The sequence below is a fragment of the Lithobates pipiens genome, unplaced genomic scaffold (genome assembly GCF_037356315.1).
Source record: "Lithobates pipiens isolate NorthernLeopardFrog02 unplaced genomic scaffold, aLitPip1_a1.2 Scaffold_8, whole genome shotgun sequence".
Classification (NCBI taxonomy): domain Eukaryota; kingdom Metazoa; phylum Chordata; class Amphibia; order Anura; family Ranidae; genus Lithobates; species Lithobates pipiens.
The window spans coordinates 249,510,416-249,526,719 of NW_027507903.1; the positions used below are offsets into that span (position 1 = coordinate 249,510,416).

At 45.6% G+C, this 16,304-nt stretch overlaps 1 protein-coding gene across 3 annotated transcripts in view; it reads left to right on the forward strand.

Moving 5' to 3' along the window:
- Nucleotides 1-16,304, forward strand: part of MSRB3 (methionine sulfoxide reductase B3) — a 291,298-nt gene that overhangs the window by 116,501 nt on the left and 158,493 nt on the right. For all 3 annotated transcript variants that reach the window (XM_077469957.1, XM_077469955.1, XM_077469956.1), the window contains one exon: nt 2,064-2,172. In XM_077469957.1, coding sequence (XP_077326083.1) covers nt 2,064-2,172 — 109 coding nt within the window. The remainder of the gene's footprint in view (nt 1-2,063; nt 2,173-16,304) is intronic.

The following is a 16,304-nucleotide window of genomic DNA, read 5'->3' on the forward strand; positions in this document are numbered from 1 at the left end:
ACAAGAAGGCGCGGTGGCCCGGCAGAAGAACCGAAGGCGGCGACAGAAGAACGGAAGACGGCGACAGAAGACCGGGCCACCGGACCAGGCGCGGTGGCCCGGCAGAAGAACCGAAGAGGGGGACAAGACCCCCGAAGTCGGGAGAAGAGGCCGGCGGCGGGGAGGAAGAAAGCCGGACTCCTCCGCTGGCAAAAGAGCTACACACACATAGCGGAGGAGTCCGGCGAGAAGACCCCCGAAGACGGAAGACCCCCGGCTGTGCAATAAAATATTTTTTCCCCCTGTGTTGTGTTTTTATTTGTACTTTATTTCACAGGTGAATGGGTAGGGGTACATTGTACCCCATACTCATTCACATAGGGTGGGGGGCCGGTATCCGGGGGCCCCCTTCTTAAAGGGGGCTCCCGGATTCCGATAAGCCCCCCGCCCGCAGACCCCGACAACCAACGGCCAGGGTTGTCGGGAAGAGGCCCTTGTCCTCATCAACATGGGGACAAGGTGCTTTGGGGTGGGGGGGCCGCGCGGCCCCCCCCTTCCCCAAGGCACCCCCCATGTTGAGGGCACGCGGCCTGGTACGGCTCAGGAGGGGGGGCGCGCTCGCTCGCCCCCCTTTCCTGGCCGGCCGGGTAGCGTGCTCGGACAAGGGTCTGGTGTGGACTTGGGGGGAACCCCCACGCCGATTTTTTTCGGCGTTGGGGTTCCCCTTTAAGCCCATTCCAGGCGGCGGAGCCCGCGACGTCTCCTTCGCGGGCCCCGCCTACCTGTACACGCGCTCGAAATGGGCGGACTTGCCTCCGCCTTACGTGGGCGAGTCCGTTCATTTCAAAAGTTGAGCGAACTGTTTGCCCAACCTTGTTCGTCAAACAGTCCGCTCGTGTGTGGGCAAGTCCGCTCATGCAAATTTTGAGCGGACTGTTTGATGAAACTGTTTGCCGAACAAGGTTGGGCGAACAGTCCGCCCGTGTGTACGCGGCCTTATTGGTTGGAATCTGTTGCTGTACTTTGCATTTCACCAGAGCTAGCACCAGACACTGACCAGAAGGGGGGGGGGGGGTCACAGTTAATGAGCAGTAGAAGAAATAATAAGAAACAACGCATGCAGAATATGATGAGGGGTTTTACTATTTTTTTTTTTTTTTTATCACTAACCTGTATTTTTTTTTTTATGCTGTTTGGGATAATATTTGTTAGAACATGTTTACTTTTGTTATGAATAGCTGTGTGAGGCTGTCATGCACAGAAAGCCCAGATGGCATTATATTGGTTGTTATTTCTAACTAGTACACATGGCAGTGTAGGCATTGACAATGGCGACCCTCTTCTTTCATATTGATGCCCCACAGCGCTGAGGTCCTGCAGTCAATCTTGGCCAGGCTGCTATCTGCTTAAATTGTATATATTCTTTTAGTTTTTGCATTCGTTCCCTAAACATTTTCCAAAAAGTTTTTCTGGTTTCTTTCCATAAACCAACTACTTTTACTTTGCATCAGTTTTGATATAAATGCCACCTTGCTCCCGTGGAATGTGCTGCTCTCAATTATCTTCTTTTGCTCACTTTAACTTTGGACAGATTGGAGTTGGTTTACGAAAACGGTGGAGTGTAGCTCTGCATAGAAACCAATCAGTTTCCAGGTTTTATGCTTTGATGAAGGCTTCTTAGCCGAAACGCGTCAGCCTGTACCCGAGTACCCATGTAACCAAATAAAGGACTTTTATTCAAGAGCATCCGAGTTGCCAGCCCTTTTCTGATTGAAGTACTGCATTTTGGGAGCCTGAACGTCCTGGCTAGAGCACCGGTCCACAGTTCATAGACCATCATATTGGCAGCGGAGCTGGGGTATCATTTTGCTTCTCCAGGTTTTATTGTCAAATCTTAATTGAATAAGTTAGAAACTAATTGGCTACCATGGGCACCTGCACCAGATTTTGAACTCTCCGGTTTTAGTAAATCAACTATTGACTGGTGTGTTTCTGTCTACAACTAGTGTTTGTGAACAAGCAAAACAACAAAGTAATTACTGCAATTAAAACTTAACAGATTTTTGTGATTTTATTGTTCTCAGGGTCACGCAAGGAAAAGAAGATCTGCAAGGTGATTTTTACTGAACAAGAATTGAGACAACGTCTGACGCCCAAACAATACCATGTCACCCAAGAAAAAGGGACCGAAAGGTAACGTGTATAAGCTAACAACTCACCCAGCCCAGAACACAAGATCGCCTAAAATCGACATATAGACATACAGAATAATAGGCAAGGAAACCTCTGCCCATCTTCCAGCTAGGTGCATTAAACCTTCTGCAGTTATATGCAGTAGTGACTGTGGCACTGTATGTAATCCAGCTCTGCTTAGGCAGGCATACTATTTAACATGGGAGTAAAGTCCTATGTATGATTTTTACCTACAGGTAAGCTTATAAGAAGGCTTACCTATAGGTACTGTAAATATCTCCTAAATGTGTGCCGTTTAGGAGATATCTACTTTAGATGCTGCGGGTGACATCACCGGCACATGCGCTCTCAAGGAATGGCATGCCCATGCTGTAAACGGCGGCTCCCGTGTGCATCCATAGGAATGACGTCATTGTGGCTCCGACCAATCACACAGCTGGAGTCCACGAACCAGGAAGGCAGACCGGGTGAAGATGGAAGCATCTTCATCGGTGACAGCGTTCCGCTGGAGGGTTCGTTCTAAGGTAAGTTTCACGTAATGTGCTATGTATACTAGCACATTATGACATTGTCTTGCAGTATTAAAAAAAATCAAAGCCAGCGGTTTACTACCACTTTAAACATGTGGGTTTTGAGGAAAGTAATAATTGTAGACCCAGAAAATGTTGTCACAGTTATTATTTTAAAATGGCATCAAAACACAAGGAGCACTGATATAAATAAGGGCTTGCCAGTATTTATTTTTTTCTTTACCATTGTTTATTTAATTTATATTACTTGTTTTTCAGTGTTACTCTAGGCTCGTATGGCTTTGTGTTAATCCATGCATGTTTTCTGGTAGTGTGTGGGGAAACTCTTGATTGGTTCTCTTCCCCACAGTGTAGCACACTCCCAGAGAATAGTAAGGGCATAGTCTGCTAGACCTAATAGCCTGATTGTTTTCATAGTGTGCTCCTGTGGTCAGAGCGAGCACAACACCAGCCACTGCCCTGGACAACCAGGAAATTCATTTTAAATCTATTTTATTCCACAATCCTCCAATGATCACCGAGTATTTGGCCTATTCTCTTCTATGGAAAAAATGTGATCAACTATCTTTTATTTTATCCAGAGAAGACTTTAAATGTTTTATTTAAAACTCAAGTATTACAATTATCTGTTTGCTTGACTGATTTATTGCTGTTTTTGTCAAGTAGAAAACAGAAATAACGTTTTCTGGATTCTGTTTACTTTTCCTTATGAAGCATTTCAATTTGTGTGTGTTGGACTCACTTGTACTATGTGGCTGCAAGCCATGCCTTATTCCCATGTGCTAGAAAGCCACAACATAACCACAATATCGCATCACAATTTCCTTCTCAGTGAATAGGGTTCCCTTGAAGCTGTAAAATATGTTTTCATTGAACATGAACACACACACTAACCTATAATTTCTACTCAAGTCTAAGTAATTGTGTAAAAAAATAAAAATAAATAAATGACATAAACAAAAAATAACTAATACGTGAGCAACCTTTTTGTTCAGCTTCCTAACTGAGTACCGGATAAAGTCCAAATAAAATGCTTTTGGTCAACAACTGAACTAAGGCAGGCCATACACGGTGTAAATTTCTTTCTTGCACTGCAACCACGGTGATTATTGCTAGAGGCTATACCAACTGCTAGCAATAATCGCAAGTAAAATCCGGCAGGCTGGTTGTACCCAAGTTGATCAATTGATAAACTTGATACATTCAGCCTGCCCTTACACAGTTCAGCAGGAAGTTCAGCAGGAAGATTCAAAAGTCTATGGCTAGCATAGCTCTGCTGTCTCTATTGCTTGGTTCTTGACACTGATGAGTAATCCTGTTGCTGGTGACAAGTCACCAGTGGTAGTATCCCTATGGCCCCTTTCACACATGCAGACTGCTTGTTTTTCATCCATCCGTTGACAGATGAAAAATGGACATCAGTGCATCTTAATGGAAAAATGGATGTATATAGATTGTCATCCATTTACATCCGCTTCCGTCAACAGTCATTTTTTTGTAACGGACATAAACAGACAGTTGGTCTGTTTTTGCATGAAAGAATGTCTCTGGGACTCAAGTGGTTAAGGATTCTAGCTGGCAGATGTAAAAATGGATTAAAAACTGATGCCAACTGTAAAGGTCATATGTTTTTTTTCTTTGAAAAGATGTGACAGAACTGATGAAACAAACGATCCGGTCGGCATGTGTGAAAGGGACCTTGGGCCCCTTTCACACATGCAGACTGTTTGTTTCATCAGTTCAGTCACGTCTTTTCAAAGAAAAAAACTGATTACGTTTTTCATCAGTTTGACATCCATTTTTACATCAGTTTTTTACACCCTTCAGCTAGAGTCCTTAACCATTCTTTCCTGCAAAAAGAGAGCGTTTGCCCGTTTACATCCATTTTTCATCAGATATGTCTTTTTTAACAGAAGAAAAATAGAGCTTTGATCCATTCCAAAAAAACTGATGTAAACGGATGTAAATAGATGATCATCCATTTACATTATTATTATACAGGATTTAAATTTATATATAACAGTTTGCGCAACATCAGTTTTTCTATAGAGATGCATTGTTGTCCATTTTTCATCGGTCAACGTATGGATGAAAAATGGACAAATGGTTTGCATGTGTGAAAGGGGCCTAAAGCTTACAATAGATGAATTGAAATTGGTCCAGTTCAGCATGGACCTGCTGAATTTCAATCCATCTATGGCTGTTCCAGTTCGTGAGAAATCAATCTGATAATCGATTTCTCACAAATGGGAATGTTAGAAAAACTTTGTTTGATCGGCAATGCAACCAACAGGTTGCAGCACTAATCAGTGTATTCTGACAGCAGAGGAGTCCTCGCTGTCAGAATACATTCGCGCAGCAAAGAGGATTCCTCTATCCACCTCAAATGCGTGGATAGGGGAATCTGTTTTTTTTTTTTTTTGGGTCAGTCAGCTGGCTAATAAAAAAAAAAAAGATCCATTTGTTTAGCTTAAGGCCCCTTTCACACGAGTTTCAGGCGGATTTGAGCGGGCCACCCATTGAATTGTATGGGCACGCAGATGTCAGCGGAGATGTGACTGCTAACACCCGCCTGCCATCTGATCCAACAAGTTCTGCTCAAAATAGAAAGATGGAGATACGTTCGCCATCTGTCCAGTGGATCAGATCGGATGGGATTGGATGAAAACAGACATGCTATCCATTTTCATCCAATCTTCCCATAGAGAACAGCTGGGCTCTGACAGGTCCATCCCTGCACAGTGAGCAGAGACGGACCTGTCATCCACCTGCTCAGCGGGGATCAACGGAGCGATCCCCTACTGAGCTAGCGATGTCCGCTGAGCACATCTGCCCTGTGTGAAAAAGGGGCTTAAGAGGAGAGCTCCTGAATTGGAAATGTAATATGTTGCAGCTTATCAGTCCTGAATAGGGATGAGCTTCGTGTTCGAGTCGAACATACGTTCGACTCGAACATCGGCTGTTCGCCCGTTCGGCGAATTCCGAACGTTATGGGCCGTTTGCGCCAAATTCGTGTGGCGCTCACGGCCCACAATGCACTGCGTCATGGCAGTGCATTGCTGGCTCATGATTGGCCAAGCATGCACTGTGACCCCGCATGCTTGGCCAATCACAGCGCCAGCAGCGAGGAGAGCCATGATTGGCCACAGGCAGGATGCCTGCGGCCAATCATAGCTCAGGCTGTGTAGTACACGCCCCACACTATATAAGGCTGCCAGCGCGGCGGCCTAGTGTAGTGTGTTGGCGTCTGAAGCAGTTAGTGGGTGTTCTCTGTACCTTCAACACAGTACACACCGATCATTTTCGGCCGATTTTCGATCTTGCTGTTGTGTAGTGGTTGTTGTCTGTGTACCCTGACCGCAGTATACACCGCTATATTCACCTCACCTATATAGCTAGTGATCTATCTTTTATAATAGAGCTTGCAGTCAGTAGTGTTAGGAGCTTGTGCGTGCTGTCTGCGTGCTCTGTACCCAGTACACACCGCTATATCCACCTACATAGCTCTTATCTATTTGAGCCCACTTGCCATCTGCAGGAGTTATTGGAAGTTGTGTGTGCCTCCAGCACAGCACAGTATACATCTGTATATACCCCTTTATCTCTGGTGTTCTATAAAAAAGGCATCTGCAGGAGTTAGTGGGTTTTTTGTGCCTCCAGCACAATATACACCTGTATCTACCCTTTATTGCTGTTCTCTAATAGAGGCATCTGCAGGGCTTAGTGGGTGTTGTGTGACTCAATTACAGTATACCCCTTTATCTCTGGTGTTCTATAATAAAGGCATCTGCAGGAGTTAGTGGGTGTTGTGTGACTCCAGCACAATATACACCTGTATCTACCGTTTATTGCTGTTCTCTAATAGAGCCATCTGCAGGGCTTAGTGGGTGTTGTGTGACTCCATTACACTGCTGTTTTACCCAACTCCCTTCAGGCCATTACCATGTCTGGAAGGCCAGCAAGGAGAGGCAGACAGGCGCGAGCCGATAAAAGAGGGCAAGCAGGCTCTGTGTCTAGAGACAACAGTGCTGGTCGTGGACGCGGTGCATTGTCATCAGCACGTGGCCATGGGACACGCTTGTCCTTCTTTTCGGCAGCTGGACATGTTGAACCGCAACATGCCAACGACTTGGTAGAGTGGATGACCAAGCCCTCTTCATCCTCCTCATCCTCTCTCACCCAGTCTCAGGGTACTAGCAAAGCAGCTGCCAACGCATCGTCTTCCCTCCTCTCAATGTCATCATCAGTGACTCCTTCCCTAGACCCACCACGTGGGTCAGCTTAGGGGCAGCACACCGACTGAATCACACCGCAGAGCTCCGCCTGTGCAGGGCGCTGCCTCTGCGCGTTATTCTAAAAGTTCTTTGGTGTGGGCCTTTTTTGAGACAAGTGCATCAGATCGCACCGCTGCTATTTGCAACATATGTCTCAAGCGTATCTCGCGTGGCCAAAACATCAGCCGCTTGGGCACCACATGCTTGACCAGACATATGTTGACCTGCCATGCAGCTCGTTGGCAAGCGTACCTCAAAGACCCACACCAAAGAACAAAGCGGACATCTCCTTGCTCCTCATCAGCTGGCATCTCCAACCCCACTAGACCTTCAGTCCTCTCTGAAACCTGCTCTGAGAGGAATGAAGGTGTAGAATTAGGTGTGTCACAGCCAAGTGCTTCCGGGAACTCTGCTAGCGGTACACCCACGTCCGATTATAGCAGGCAAATGTCCCTGCCCCAGCTGCTGGACCGGTGAAAGAAGTTCACTCCCAGCCATCCACATGCCCAGCGGTTGAATGCTAGCTTGGCTAAATTGCTAGCACTTCAACTGCTGCCTTTTCAGTTGGTAGACTCGGCCCCCTTCCGTGAGTTTGTACAATGTGCGGTTCCTCAGTGGCAGGTCCCCAAACGCCACTTTTTCTCACGGAAGGCGATTCCGGCTCTCTACCGGCATGTGGAAGGCAATGTCCTTGCCTCGCTGGACAGGGCGGTCAGCGGTAAGGTGCATATTACCGCTGACTCATGGTCCAGCAGGCATGGACAGGGACGTTACCTGTCTTTCACGGCCCATTGGGTCACTCTTCTGGCAGCTGGGAAGGATGCAGGACAAGGTGCAGTAGTGTTGGAGGTTGTTCCGCCACCACGCCTCCAAAATGCTACTATTGGTTGTGACACACCTCTCTCCTCCACCCCCTCCTCTTCTTCTTCCTCCATGGCCTCTTCCAGTGCTCTCTCCTCAGAACCAGCGGTGCTTCGTAGGCGTTCCAGGGGCTACGCAAGTACGCAGGCAAAACTATGCCATGCCGTGCTTGCGCTGGTTTGTTTGGGGGACAGGAGCCACACTGGGGCGGATGTTTTGTCAGCTCTGCAGGGGCAGGCCGAGAGGTGGTTGACGCCACGCCAGCTTAAGCCAGGAATGGTGGTTTGTGACAATGGCACCAACCTCCTCTCCGCCCTCCGACAGGGACAACTGACCCATGTGCCCTGTGTAGCTCACGTCCTTAACCTGGTGGTGCAGCGGTTCTTGGGCAGGTACCCCGGCTTACAGGATGTCCTGAAGCAGGCCAGGAAAGTCTGTGTGCATTTCCGACGATCATTTAATGCCTGTGCTCGGCTGGCTGAGCTCCAAAAGGAGTTGAACCTGCCCAAGAACCGCCTTATATGTGACATGCCCACCAGGTGGAACTCAACGTTGGCCATGCTGCAGCGGCTGCACACGCAGCAGAGGGCCATCAATGAGTACCTGTGCGACTACGGCACCAGGACAGGGTCAGGGGAGCTCGGTTTTTTCTCACCACGCCAGTGGGGCATGATCAGGGATGCATGCACTGTCCTGTCACCGTTTGAGGAGGCCACAAGGATGGTGAGCAGTGACAGTGCATGCATCAGTGACACTGTACCTCTTGTCCACCTCTTGGAGCATACGCTGCGTGGAATAATGGACAGGGCACTTGAGGCAGAACAGAGGCAGGAAGAGGAGGACTTCCTTGCCTCTCAAGGCCCCCTTTATCCAGACAGTGTTCCTGCTGTGCCACCCATCACACAGGAAGAGGATGAGGAGGAGGAAGAGGAGGAGGAGGATGATTGTGTCAGCATGGAGGTGGAGGCTGGCACTCAGCATCAGCAGCAGCAGCAGCAGCAGCAGCAGTCTTGTAGGGATGATTTACAGTCCCAAGAAACACGTGGACTTGTACGTGGCTGGGAGGAGGTAGCTGCGGATCATGTTGTCCTTAGTGACCCAGAGGACTCCGGACCGAATGCCTCAGCTAACCTACGCTGCATGGCCTCCCTGATCCTGCAAAGCCTGCGGAAGGATCCTCGTATTCTTCGGATCAAGGAGAGGGACCATTACTGGCTGGCCACTCTCCTTGATCCACGGTGCAAGGGTAAGGTTGCCGACCTTATCTTGCCATCGCAGAGGGAGCAGAGGATGAGACATCTCCGGGAGGCCTTGCAGAAAGGTCTGTGCAACGCGTTCCCAGAGACTGGGAGGTTACAAACTCCTGGTCCTGGACAACGTGTTGCTGAGGCATCGGTCAGAAGGAGCGGTGGAGAAGGTGGCCGTCTGACTGATGCTTTCAGACAATTTTTTAGTCCGCAGCCCCAAGGTATGATCGGTTCCAGCACCCATCGCCAGCGTCTGATTTACATGGTGCAGGAATACCTAGGGGCAAGGTCAGACTTGGACACCTTTCCCACCGAAAATCCTCTGGCTTACTGGGTCTTGAGGATGGATCACTGGCCAGAGTTTGCACAGTATGCAATTGAGCTACTGGCCTGTCCTGCATCCAGCGTTCTTTCGGAACGCACCTTCAGTGCTGCTGGTGGCTTTGTTACCGATCACAGGGTGCGCCTGTCCACCGAATCAGTTGATCGACTGACCTTCATCAAGATGAATCAGTCTTGGATCACCCACAGCTACCAAGCACCTGAAGCTGATGTAACAGAATAATTTTTTTTGAAATATCACATCCCTTCAAGACTGCCTATGCTGATGCTGAGTGACTGTCCTGTTATGTTGATTGTCTATCCTCTTCCTCCTCCGCTGATATGTTGGAAGAACATTTCTGGTTCTGGGTGATGCCTAAGGCCCAATTTTTCTGCCCCTGTTTAACAGGGGCGTTTAATTACAATTTTTGATGCAATGCTTTGCAGCAGGGCTAATTCCTGCAATAAAACTAGAGTATATGGAAGAGGTTGCAGTGTGGGGGCACCAGCACCAGTGCCTAAGGCCCAATTTTTATGCCCCTGTTTAACAGGGGCGTTTAATTACAATTTTTGATGCAATGCTTTGCAGCAGGGCTAATTCCTGCAATAAAACTAGAGTATATGGCAGAGGTTGCAGTGTGGTGGCACCAGCACCAGTGCCTAAGGCCCAATTTTTCTGCCCCTGTTTAACAGGGCGTTTAATTACAATTTTTGATGCAATGCTTTGCTGCAGGGCTAATTCCTGCAATAAAACTAGAGTATATGGCAGAGGTTGCAGTGTGGTGGCACCAGCAGCAGTGCCTAAGGCCAAATTTTTCTGCCCCTGTTTAACAGGGACATGTAATTACAATTCTTGATATAATATTTCACAGGAGGGCCCCTTCCTGTGCCCACCCAGAGTAACGGTGAGGACTTATAGTGTTGTGGCACCAGCACCACAACCACCAAAGGTCAATTTTTCTACCACTGTTCAACAATGGCATGTAATTACAATTCTTGATATAATCGTTCACAGCAGGGTGCTCCAGCGCCCACCAAGAGTCACTTTGAGGGCTTACAATGTTGTGGCAAAACCAACACCTTGTTCCGCCATTTCTGCAGAGCATATAGGGCAGGCCCCTACTTTCAAACATCCAATTTACAAACATCTCCTACTTGCAAACGGAAGGAGACAACAGCAAGTGAGATGAAAAAAGATGGACGACAAAACAAATTATACAGGGGTGATAACCCTTCCCTATGTTTTCCAAAAAGCTTAAAAATCGTTTTTTTGACTGGAGCTACACTTTAAAAATGTACCAGTTGAAAATTACAAACAGATTCAACTTAACACAACAAACCTACACAGTCCCTGTCTTGTTTGCACCGCCTGTATACTGCTGTTCTGAGTATATAGGGCCTGGGGGCCACACACATTTCCTTTTTTTAATATGGGTACAGGGTTCCCCTTAATATGCGTACAAGACCCAAATAGGCTGGTAATGGGCAGGGAGGGCTACCCATGCCATTTTTCTCAATGATTTTCAACCATATTGCAGGAACCAGATATAACATTAAAACCGCAAGCAGTTTTAAATGGTGTTATTTCCGTTTAATGTCATTTTGTGCAGGGACTGTTCTAAACACAGGAAACACGTGGCACTTCACAGGCATACTACAGACACCCCCCAGGCACCATATTTAAAGGAATATTTCACTTTTTTTTTCACTTTAATCGTCATTAAAATCAGTGCTCCCGCCAAAACGGCCATTTTTAAAAACATTTTATGCATTGACCCATGTCCCCTGGGGCAGGAGCCAGGTCCCCAAACCCTTTTTAGGACAGTATCTTGCATATTAGCCGTTAAAATTAGCACTTTTAATTTCGAACGTTCGAGTCCCATAGACTTCAATGGGGTTCTAAAGTTCATTCGAATTTGGGGTCCGGGTGTTCGGCTCATCCCTAGTCCTGAAATGCAATAGCCCTATTTGTACAGGCTTTTTATTACCTATTTTCACCTGGCGATCCTGTCCTGACAGATTCCTGTCCTAGAATAAGAAGGCTCACTGTACGCTACTTACATGTACTTTGGACTGCAGAACACTTTCCTGCCGCCTCATATACATGACATAGGTAAGTTGGGCAGGGCTGATAATACAAAGGCACTGGGCTTTCAGCTCAACCAGAAAGTTAGGAGCACACTGAATTTCTAGCATATAATTCTTTCAGAAGCATATTTAACCACTTGCCGACCAGCTCATGCACATATATACATTGGCAAAGTGGTTAGTTGCCACGAAACACCGTACACGTATGTCGGCTCCTTTAAGAGCCATAGCAGGCGCACGTCCGCTGCACGGCGGGGAACCCGATGCGTGTGGCCAGGGACGTGATTGCCGCCGGCCACCTGCGCTCATGGGCACGAGAGCCAGAATGGGGATTAGTGTGTATAAAAACCCAAATCCCCATTCTGTCAGGAGAGGAGAGACAGATCGTCTGTTCCTACTAAGTAGGAACAGCGATATGTCTCCTCCTCTAGTAAGTCCCATCCCCATAGAGTTAGAAACACACAGGAGGGAACACATTTAACCCCTTGATCGCCCCCTAGTGTTAACTCCTTCCCTGCCAGTGACATTTACACAGTATTCCGTGCATTTTTATAGCACTGATCTCTGTATAAATGTCTATGGTGCCAAAAATGTGTCAAAAATGTTCGATCTGTCCGTCGCAATATCGCAGTCCCGCAAAAAATCGCATATCACCACCATTACTAGTTAAAAACGAAATAATAAAAATGCCATAAATCATCCCCTATTTTGTAGATGCTATAACTATTGCGCAAACCAATCAATATACACCTATTGCAATTTTTGGGGGAATATTTATTATAGCAAAAAGTAAAAAATATTGTTTTTTTATATTAAAAAAATCGCTCTTTTTTTGTTTATAGCGCAAAAAATAAAAACCGCAGAGGTGATCAAATACCACCAAAAGAAAGTTCTATTTGTGGGAAAACAAGACATGAATTTTGTTTGGATACAACGTCGCACGACTGCGCAATTGTCAATTAAAGCGACGCAGTGTCGTATCACAAAAAATGGCCCGTAATTAAGGGGGTAAATCCTTCCGGTCCTTAAGTGGTTAACAGACCAAAACAGAACAAATACGTTTATTGTTAGGGTTTAGATACACTTTTAATTCTCCTACACGTCATATCTATGAACTTCTAGCCATGCCTGGTCAGGGAAGGGTGCCCTACCATAAATCCAACTGCAGGTCCATTTTCTCAACAGTTGGCTCCATATTATTGTACCTCTGCTCTTGCATTGTGGGAGCTTATAGGCTCTCAATAGGGTAAATGGATAATGGAACATGATTTCTAAAATTCTGAATAATAATAAAAAAACACTAAACTGTTAACTCTCATTCTCTAATCTGCAAGAACAATTATTGGTAAATGATTGGTTACCATCACACAATTCCTTCATCCACTTTTTAAAATTCAGGGCCTAGGCTTATTGCATTTTCAAACAAAAATAGAATTTTCCCAGCTTATTCATGTAACCCATTTATGTAGGTTCCTTGCATTCTGCAGCCCTCTTAGCAACACCTAGACCAGGGTTTCTCAATCAGGGTTGCTCCAGAGTTTGTTAGGGGTTTATTGAGCAATGATCTTTTTTTAGCTATCTGTAAGGGGGTAGTTCTTCCCAATGACCACAAGTGTAATGCCCTATAAACGCGATCGCACTTTCCGACAAAACCGTGGATTTTTGTTCGAAGGTTGTTGGCTCCAACTTGTCTTGCATACACACGGTCACAATTACAAACCTGGGAATGTGGTGACGTACGACGAGCCGATAACTTTTGTGGGACAGACTTGTGTACACACGATCGGAAATTCAGACAACAAAGTTTTGTTGGCGGAAAATTGGAGAACCTGCTAGCCAACATTTGTTGTTGGAAAGTCCGATGACAAATGTTCAATGGAGCGTGCACATGGTCAGACTTTTAGCCGACAAGCTCACAGCCAACATTTCCCATCGGAAAATCCCATCGTGTGTAGGCAGCATAAGGAGCAATCATCCCACTGACCATCACACTAAGCACCTCAGCTCCGGAATATTTACCCCCCCCCCATAACCAGACCATTTTTTTAAATATGACACTTTACCTGAAAATTGCACAGTCGTGCGATGCTGTACTCAAATAAAATGTCCTTTTTTCCCTATCCTTATTTGATTACCTTTGCGTTTTTTATTTTTTCCACTATGAACAAAAAAAGACCGACAATTTTGAAAAAAATAATAAATTTTTTACTTTCTGCTATGAAACACGTCCAATATCTATACAAAATCTATGGAATAGTTTTATTCATTTTTATTTTTTTTATATTTACTAGTAATGGCAGCTATCAGTGGCTTATAGCAGGACTGCGCTATTGAGGCAGACATTCGGACACTAACTGATACTTTTGACACTTTTTGGTGACCAGTGACACTAATACAGTGATCAGTGCTAAAAAAATATGCAGGGTCACTGTACTAATGACACTGGCTGGAAAGGGGTTAACATCACGGGCAATCAAAGGGTTAACTGTGTGCCTAGCCAGTGTTTTACTACAGTGTGGGAGGTGCTTTTACTAGGGGAAACCATGGATCATAGTGCCTGCTTTACAGAGACACATGAGCCATGCGTTCTCTCCTTTCAGAACAACAATCTGCCTTGTTTACACAGGCAGACTACCGTTTTGTGTCTCTGCAGGATGATCGTCATGAAACATTAACCCTTTGCTGACTGCCCTATAGCAGTAAAACTGATATAGGGCAGTCAGCAAGGGGTTGATGTTTCACGGGTTGTAGATATAAACATTTTTAGCAGGGGTTCCTTGAGACCAGAAAGTTATTTCAAGGGTTCCTCTGTGTCAAAAAAGTGTAGAAAAGCTAACCTAGACCCTTGTCACTTATGTACTGGTCTTAAAGAAAATTTGTAGGTAGAAAAAACTTGTGGTGTCATGCGTACCCATAACGCAAGTGGTCAGGTGCACTATAGATGGCTACTGTGTTTTTCAGCTATAGCAGTCCCCTTTCCCAAAAGGCAAGCAGGCCCACCATTACTCGGTTTCTCCCAGATCTTATACACAATGCTATAGTGCCTGGCTACCACACCAGGGCATGCGCCAACTGAGCAAAGCAAACAGGTACTTGCAATTGGCATATAGGCAGAGTGGTTCAATGACAGTCCAGATAAGAGACAAGCAGAGTTCAGAGTATATATTCGTTATCTGGTCCGTCGTACACAGGGAAATCCAATCTGGCAGTGCAGGGCAGACAGACAAGGGGCTTGATCAAATATTAATAGTCCATATTCCCATTGCACACGTTCCTTTGGAAAGCTCTAGGATACTGGGTGCTGTAGCAACCACCAGCTGGAGACTAGATCATGAAAGCCACAAAGAATATATTTGCCTGCACACCACGGATCTTCAGTACAAACATATTTTATTTCAGCATGATCATATCACAAGCAAGAGAGTGCAATGTTTCAGAGTCTTGCAGTAGCCCTTCATCGGGCATGTGATGATAGAAATATTACATATGTAATCTCTCTCTCTATCACAAGCATGAGACTGAAGGTTTGGCTGGCTTATAACAACAGGTTTGTTTTCCATCCATAAACTGATCACATTAATCACCTTGCAGGTGGACATAGACAGGGAGAATGCCATATTCAAAACCAGGATGCTAGAATAAGGAGCTGGAGTGCTAGATGCTCCTGACAGTAGGTAGAAAATAATCTAAAGTGGCACTTGCTGTAAAACACAGACATCTGGCCTGGGAGTCTGCAGTGAATTTATGAAAGACCTGCTCTGTGATGGGTGGCCCTACTAACTATTGGTACGACATATAGATGGTAGGGGTCGGGCCCATAACACCTTGCAGTTTGAAGCATACCTATCTTTAAATGGAGTTCCCTTGCTTCCCTTTCTATTGCTTCCTTGAAATGGCTATCATTGGTTCCCAGTGAAGTAAAATCTCTAGCCAAAGTAAGTATTTTGTGCCTTCTGCTGCCAATTATGATTTTAGGGTTGTGGGTTGGGCAGGGAAGCTGATCTAATTTTTACATTAAGGCTAACAATTTTGACTTGCTATAAAACTCCCATAGTATTATAACATCACAACACTAGGATCACAGCACCAGATTTAACCTGAAAGTGAAATCACGTCTCCAAATCCCAGAAGAAAAAAAAAAGTCAAAATATGGAGTAGGAAAGACTGCTCCATGTTGCTCCAGGGAGGTGTCAAAAGCAGTTGCCAAAGTTCTATTTTTGCAAGAAAATCCTTTTAACCAGCTCTTTTGTTGTTCCTCCTTAATTGCAATTTATACCGTATATATGAATATGAAGGAAAATATACAGAGACTTGAGCTTTTGCAAATGCCTTTTATTTGGTCAATGAAGCCCTTAATGCAGCATGGAAAGCCTGCTTTACTTTACTGCAGAATGTGTGGAAGTGAGAAGGGTTTGGGCACATATTTCTAGAAGGCAGACCCAAGAGCACAGTGGCTGCATGCCAGAAGGACTTGATTCTGAAGGTGGCCATTGTAAGCATAGACATTTTGGCTGAGTGAGAAGGTAGCATAATTCAGTTCCTTTCCACTCCACTCCAATTTCTTTTTGAAGCACATGTGGAGAAAATATTTATTGGCTCATTTGTGGTTGGAATGTCAAAAATGTTCAATAACTGCCCTCACATGGCTTTAGTCCTTGGCCGCTAGCCCTGTGTCCTGGAAAAAAAAAAATGTTCCCTTTCAAAAGTGTTTTTAGTGAATAAATTCTGTCTCAGCTGATTCCAGGCTGAAGCATTGCTTGCCAAGGACTAACTATTTTGTTGTCTAATTTATACCATGCAGCTTGGCAGCG